Source organism: Atta cephalotes (assembly GCF_000143395.1).
Source record: "Atta cephalotes unplaced genomic scaffold scaffold00011, whole genome shotgun sequence".
Classification (NCBI taxonomy): domain Eukaryota; kingdom Metazoa; phylum Arthropoda; class Insecta; order Hymenoptera; family Formicidae; genus Atta; species Atta cephalotes.
Window position 1 is genome coordinate 1,727,781 of NW_012130075.1, and position 8,483 is coordinate 1,736,263.

At 28.9% G+C, this 8,483-nt stretch overlaps 1 protein-coding gene across 1 annotated transcript in view; it reads right to left on the minus strand.

The window, feature by feature from the left end:
• Window positions 1-3,712, minus strand: part of LOC105617116 (facilitated trehalose transporter Tret1-2 homolog) — a 12,977-nt gene extending 9,265 nt beyond the window's left edge. Inside the window, exon 1 of the mRNA XM_012198694.1 lies at window positions 3,548-3,712. Coding sequence (XP_012054084.1) covers window positions 3,548-3,712 — 165 coding nt within the window. The remainder of the gene's footprint in view (window positions 1-3,547) is intronic.
• Window positions 3,713-8,483: the final 4,771 nt, after the last annotated feature.

Sequence of the window (8,483 nt, forward strand, 5' to 3'; positions counted from 1 at the left end):
ACACACACACACACACACACACACACACACACACACACGTACACGTACACACAAAAGAACTTTACAATTAAAAAAACATTATTGCAAATGTATTAATTATTGAATCTGTATTAAAAACAAAGGAGCTTATTTTATAAATGAGCGAGTGTCTTAAGTCTCGATAGTCTAAAGACTAAGGACGCTCCCTCGGAATGCAAGAGATCCAGGTTCGAGATAATATTGTTCACAATAAAAATTAATTATTTACAGATTTTAATATGCCACTCATTATAATTAAGATCGTTTCGAAGATACGAAAAAGCATCAAAATTTATTAAATTGCTACTCAATTTAATTCATTAACATATTACTGAGGTATTAATAGAATTAACGTTTCAAGACCGAAAAATTATTTCGACACGCGTTTCAGTATGTAGTATATAAATTCACACAGAATCATAGAAGCATTTAAGATCCAGCTAGATCTTAGAGCTTTGATTGCTATAGTTTGTATTATCATATGTATGATTCTATGATATTATTATATTATTTTTTATATTATTTTTTATATTATTTTTTTATTTTTTAATTTATATTAATTATCAAAACAAAAATTAATGTATATATTTTTAAGAATATATTTTTAAGATTATTGCTATATTTATTTAGATATTATACATTACATAAATTACGAAATAATGAAAACGAAACATTATTTGAAACAGATAAAATATTCATTTAATGCTTTTATCTCTCTATTTATCTCCATCTTAAAAAATGAATCCGATATGAATTAACTGAGAGAGTTAATTCATATCGAATTCATTTTTTTATATGTAAAATCTTTTTTTATATTTTTAATAGATCTTGTTTATATTTTTAATTTTTTTTTTCAGCTGTGCAAAAACCATAAAAGAATCTTGATCTGATTATCGACTGTCAAAGAATTCTCTAAATAAATTACATGATAATTATGTAATTATAATTATGTGCAGAAAGATATAACATATAAACTTTTTTTTATTATATAACACAGAGCTCCCAATAATTTTAATGCGGCTCTAGACGACGTGGTTAAGATACACCAAGTATATGCACATTCGCTAATTTGTTAGCCAACATTCATGTGGATAATTATACATGTCGTGTGTGTATGTGTATGTGTGTAATATTTGCTAATTCTGGCGTATATTAGCCATGTCGTCTACAGTTGCCTTTACTTTATATGGATTTGAAACTTATAAAATATTCTGACATTTCTAACTTTCGACATTTAATAGGCATAGATATATACTGACTTTTTAAAGTAAGAGTATGTATATTAACTGTATATATTATTTACTTAATTAATATAAAATTTATTTATTATAAAAATATTAAACATTGTTACAAGAATAGAAACTTTTCGGTAAAGTCAAAGATGCTTGAAAAATTATCAGTTTTATATCTTTTACCTTTTTAAACATAAAAGGATACAACATAAATAAAATCTTATTTTATTAACAAAAATACCATATTTATAAAGATTTAAAATCACTATGTGTTTAAGTATATAGTAAATAAAGTTTTAAAAGAAATTCATGATTCTTAAGAGTAATTTTTAATTTAAACTTTAAATAAATATTTATTTAATGTTAAAGAAGCATAATAGTTTATTACTTCTTTAACATAAAATTATTATTTTATGTTTAAAATTAATTAATTTTTTTAACATAAAATTATTATTTCTTCATATTTTGCGTATATCAAGCAAGATTAAAAATTACTTTTAAGAATCATGAATTACTCTTAAAATTTTTTAATTTACAATACAATTAAATAGATAATAATTTTAAATATTTACAAATGTGTTTTTTTAACAAATAACTCATACACAATATTGTATTTATGTTGTATTCTTTTATTAGAAAGGTAAATAGCTAAGAGTAACATAAAACTGATTATATCTTTTTCAAATACTGCTTTTATGCGATCGCATAAATATCTTTCCTGGAGTTCTGTATGAAATGGAATGTATATTCCAGAACTGAATGCGAAATGTGTGAATGAGTATCGGAGAAAATAGAAAGAAAGAAGAGAAAACTTACGATCTGGTTCAACTTTCTCTCTCCTGTCCGAGAATGTAAGTCACGTGGCGCCGCGACTTTACACGCGGGTCGACTCATTCATCTCCCCGGAGAACATTGCACTCTCTTCTACAGATCGTAATTCACAGTATAAAGCACTTTTGCAGAAAACTTCATTTCGTCCCGTCTGTCTCGCTACTTCGGAAACGCCCAGGCAGAAGCAATTCTCACTTGGCAATCTTAGCTCCGTCTTGCGTGTAACGAGCGAAGACGCGAATGACAGAAAGCGTGGATAAGCGGCAACTGATTCCCCTCCTTTTACAATGACTAAGCCGAATTAAACAAAGTGGTAGTGTCGATTACGATATTGCGAAAGTCCAACTATCGATTATAGTATCATTCGTTAAAACAGTACCTGCGCGGGAATGTTCTCTGACTTTCAACTAAAAGCTAATAGCCTTGGTTTGTGTGTTTCCAGAGATAATATAGCCTTTTGAATAATTAATTAAGTTGGAAGCGATGTCACCTTTAGCAACTGTCATCATATCTATACGCTGCTTAATGTTACTAGTCTATATATACTTATATAGATTAAATAAATTTCGATGAACGTAAGTTTCGATTTCTCTTTCGATTTTGTGTGTGCGCCTTGGTGAAATCTTATTTACACACTGATAAATTTGTACGTTATAATGCAGCACTACTGTTTCGTGTATAGTTGTTTGACGAGGAATTAAGTTCAATTTTACTAAATTCCATGTGTTCATATGTGCACATTTGAAAGAACGGTTTTGTTGTAGTATCTAAAAATTTAGCCATTAGTTAGCTACAGATCTAATTATTATGTTGGATTATTAAAATAATTGCTTAAAGCTAGTAGTTGTTAGAATAAAACAGCATTGTCATATTTAAGTGTTCTACATAATTATTTGTGATAACGTAGTTATTTTCAAATATTTGATCCAATTTTTAATAAATTCAATAAAATCGTTCTTTCTTCATGTTCTGCCGATAATGAAGTCAAATCCAATCAAGCTCAATTCTATCTTATAATCTTTTTACAATTATAAACTTCATTGACTTTTGTCTTGATGCTTCTCTTTGGAATAAGCACTTTCACAATATTCAAATCAGCATATTGATAAATATTACATCAATCATCATTCGCAAACTTTTGCGAAATACATACTAATGTTAATATGGCCTTAATTTTGGCCTTTGTTTTGAACTCACGCAGTTGAAAGATAGTCATTCAATACTGTAGATATCTCTCTAATGATCCTTACTGAGTAATTACACAGTTACATATGTGCACAGTTACATAACGAGAACCGATAATTTTAGTGCCTCAATAGCACATGACGATAAATATATATATATATATATATATAAGAAAATTTCATATTATAAATCTCCGGCTGACACGCATAGATAAATATTATATCTAGCTCGCCTTACGAGTTACGCCGACTATACTGAATCAAACATTTGTTGAGACTCGCTCTTATAGGCTCACTTTGATTAGGCCCCTTTTTCGACGATGACCACTGGTATCCATAATCCGCCATGAGGGCCTTGGCTCGCTGACCTCTGCGAGAAAATGTCTGGGGACTCTCTTTTCTCAATGGAGGTAATAAGTGGAAGCTGGTTCGAGCGGAAGTACGCATCGTGCTTCAAATGGAGCACGATGCGTGTGTAAAAATAGCAGGTATTCCGATATAATTTTATTATTTTCAAGAGATGCATGAAAGAATTCAAATGATCGACCTATGCTATCGATCCTATCGATTATTCTAACTAAAGAACTTTAATATAAAAAAAAACACGATCTAATATTCGTCTTTGGGTTCTCTCTTTCTTTATCTGTAATATTTTTAAATTATGATATCTTTACACGTTTCCAATTTTCTATATTTAATTATACAAAATATTAAAATTTTTGGCTATTATAAAAATTATTAAATCTCTTCTTCTCCTTAATATTTGCAATATAAACAAGATAAATAAAAGTTATGTATGCTTATCAACTGAACTTCGTTTAAAGCCGATTAGCTATATTGCAAACTTCACGATTAGCTTTACACAATTTCACGTAGGCGTTATCAGTATTATCATATATATCTCATATGACATTGTTCTTATATAATATATCAGATATACAGATTAGAAATTTATATTTAAAAAATGTGTTGACGCAATATATAAGCCACTTACATTAAATTTTTAGATATCTACTTTAGTTAAAAAACTGCTTTTCCTGTATGTTATTTCTGAAACATTTGTGATGACACACAAATCATCTAACAATAATAATTTATGATATCATGTGCATATCTGTGATACTTTATTTAAGTTTAAAAAATGCGTATAATTTTTTTTACTGTTATATCAAACTTTGTCAGGTATTATATGAAATTCATAAATAATACTAATATTATTTATTAACTTTTTATTTGAAAAATAAGAACTTTATTTGAAAAATATTTTTGACATTTTTAAATCTTTATTTTAAGAAACAATATTTTTTTCTTCGATTCAATTCTTGCATGAATACTTTTGTAATATTATGTAGCATCACAGATATTCTCATTTATTATATGCACGAAAAGAATCATTTTTATTGAAATATAGTCAGTTTTATTAAAAATCTAGTCAGATATACAAATCTGAAATAGTTACATTGTATTAAAATAATTGTAAAATAATTACATTATAATTTTAGATACGTCAGCAAAGGCGGTCTTCCCATATATTATTTCAATCAAAACACTTGTGATAACGCGTAGATTATTTAACAAGTTTATTTTGTTTCCATGATGCTATGTATCTATGTAATCTATGATATTTTATTTGAGTTTCAGAAATAACGCAATTTTATTTTTATAAGTATTTGATTTTTAACGAATAATATCTTATAAGCAAACTTATCATATCTTGACAATATCTTTGTTTTTCCTGTTTTGATGTATATATAATCGAACATACAAATGCAAACTATTATCTGTCTTCTGTGTGATATCTGTAAAGATATCTTGCATTGGTACGTGCGATAAGCTGACTTTGTAAAATATAGAATTAAAATGTACATTAAAAATTACAAGAAAATCTCTTATAACGATGATAAACAATGTCATAATTCCACCAGAAATAATGGAGATTGATGAAGGTGTTTATGTTTCTCATAATAAATGCTCGACGTTGCTTCAACGATCTTTCGACGCCAAGATCGATTATTTGAATTAATTTATGTTAAATTAGCAATTCCTTTTATGGATTATCGCGTCCATGTACAAGAAAGGAAAGATTAATTAATGTTAGATTAATTAATCTTATACAACGTAATGAAAGGTATTTAAGGTTCAGCAAGATTAGAGCCATGCAATGTCGGCTGAATATAGAGAGATATTGTATTTCCCACATCTATGCCGGATACAAAGGGGTGGTTCCATATCCCCGGTAATTATGGGCCGTCGGCTGTTTGGAAATTAATCGGGTCACCTGTGTTACTCGCAGTGACAATTAACAAGCAATGACTAATTACAATCGATTAATTAATAATCGCGAGCAATGAAATTATTTCAGAAATTCTTTAAATTAAATATTTCTTATAAATAAGATTGATTTAATATAAATAAAAATAAAAAAATTCCTAATTATCTATCAATCATATTAAATCAATGATTTTTCAGAAAATTTTGTTCTTTTAAAAAATATCTAAACCTGAGAGACTTCGATTTTATGGAAAGTTAACTGCAGAAAATTTTGCGGAATAGTAAGATGACAGAGCAAGTAAAATCTATCATTATTTCTAATAGTTTGTGCGATCAATACAGAACTTATGTTACATAAAGAGTAAATTGCTTTGCAGGGACGATTCAACACATAGCGAAGAATGTAAATTAGTTAATTAAGCTTTCTTGTCCTATTTATGTTTTAATTGGTACTTAGATGATTAAAAGAGCATAGAAAATCAAAGTTAATTAATTAAGTTTGTCAATGTAATAATTAATTGTAATCTATGAAATTAAAACGGAAAAATCAAACAGCTTTTAATTTAAATGAATCGTTTATGTTGAATTATAATTATCTGGTAAAATTTCATGTTTGCATAATGAGTAAGTTGCTAATGGATCATTTCATTGTTTACGTACATTGTACAGAAATCCAAGTTTAACCGATTACACGTGGACAATGTTATTGCCTAATAACCGTAATGCTAATTATTCTTCCGTTTAAAGCTATTGAAATTATGTTTTCTTTGGTACAAAATCATTATTAAATTATTAAAAGGAGAAATTGTATATGTACATTTAAAATATTTAAAACATTATATGCCGATTTCCATTTCGTTAATTATTGACCATATCATAAAATATTAGTGCTACGAAATATTACAATGTAAAACAGTTTTGTATTTGTAATTTAACAGTCACAGTTCCAATAGATGCAGTTCCAATAGTTCCGACAAATGAATCTATAAGCGAGTATTGAATGGACACGATCTTCAATTGCAGATATAACTGACAAAAGAGCCGATATGGCGCGATTCATTTCAACAAAGTGTTACCTTTATAGTGCTATCAAGAATCAGCTAGCGTGGTGTCAAACGTTTGCCCGTTTAATGTCTGGTAACCTTGACCCGATATTCGGATAACTCGTCGACAAGGCTAACGACTCAACCTGACAGATTACATCGAGATTGCCTCGATTTATGCATACGTATGTGACCACGCCAGCCGTTTGTATACGTACATAGTCATTGATTCGCGGAGTACCTACCGAAAATTCTTCCTAGATTTATAGTCCAGGGTCGCGTCTACATGTCGCCAGTGCAAAAATGAAGTCACGATAATTATGACAATTTTATCACTATTCCCTTAAGTATAAATGTACACGTCACGATCAAACATGCACATTTAATTCTTACCTTTGAATTACTTTAATATTATCGGGGCGACTGACTGTGTAAGCTGATAATATTATTAAAGGATTTTCCATATAACATACAAAATTAATGCGCATGTCTTTTAAGATTTTTTTATTTACTAATTATACATTTAAAATACAAATAAATCTGCAAACATTTAATTTTTTATTATGTCGTTCTCTTTACTTCAAAAGTCACACAACTAAAAAAATTAAATTTTCTAGAAAGGAAAAAACCATTTTCCAAATTGACACAAAATTATTGACTAATCAAATATCGGCAAAAAAATATTTTTTTAACATGCTCATTTTTATTAATTTTATTTCACAACCCTTAAAAAGTCATAACTCACTTTAGATGACTGATAAAGCAATGTTTTCTTAACTCATTTATAATTTGAATGCAGGAATAGCACATCTGCATGCATTGACGCATTGCAGGCTCGTATATATTTACATATGGTTTTTCAGGGCAAGTCGATCATCATTCGTAACTGTTGGAGCTTAAGAGCTTAGATTAGATAGCAGGAAGCAACGTACAATTTGACGAAGATCCTACTCCTATATCTCTTACGACCGAACTAGCGCAAGGCCGGCAGCAGTTTCTCGTCAGAATCATCTTGCCAAGAGAAATCTTTACTTCTTGCAATCCGTTTTCTTTCGTAAAATCCATTCTTTCCATTTTATCTTACTCGCTCTAACATATGTCAGACTATATGTGAACTGTGAAGTTTTAAATTATATACATTGTTCGCTTTTATCACGCAACTGAATATTCGTATAAATCAATTCTCGAGTAAAAATGCAGTGCAGTCAAAATTCAAATTTTAAAACAATTCAAAATTTTATTATTTCTTCGAATATTTTTTATTCATATTTTTTAATTAAACAAAATATTTTTATTTTAAAGTTAAATAATTATGACATTTAATATAAGAATATAAGAAAAAATATCCTGATTCACCTGATTAAATCAAAAACAAAAACATTTTATTTGTTATTATCTGCTTGTATAAAAAAATCAGAATTTATCATTCATAAATACTGATTCCTGTCAGTATTCATCGTCGGATTCTGAAATAAATTTAGACTCGTCGGAAACTAGCATCTATTACTAGCATGATACGCGTTTTCCTGCACTATAATTTATATCACGTAAGCAACATCTGCGAGAAATCTGTTACGAAGTAAAAAAAATGTTTACACGTTATTGGAAGGATCTCCTTTCACGTAGCTACATTTATCACAAATCTATCATGGATTAAAATTCAGCGTAGTCAGCATTTAAGGGTATCAAACAATAAAAAAACTTGTCGAAGAAATTTTTGGATGAAAGGAAGATATATTACACACCATACACACACACACACACACACACACACACACACACACACACACACACACACACACACACACTACACACACACACACACACACACACACACGACACGACACACACACACACACACACGCGACACACACACGACACACACACACACGCACACACACACA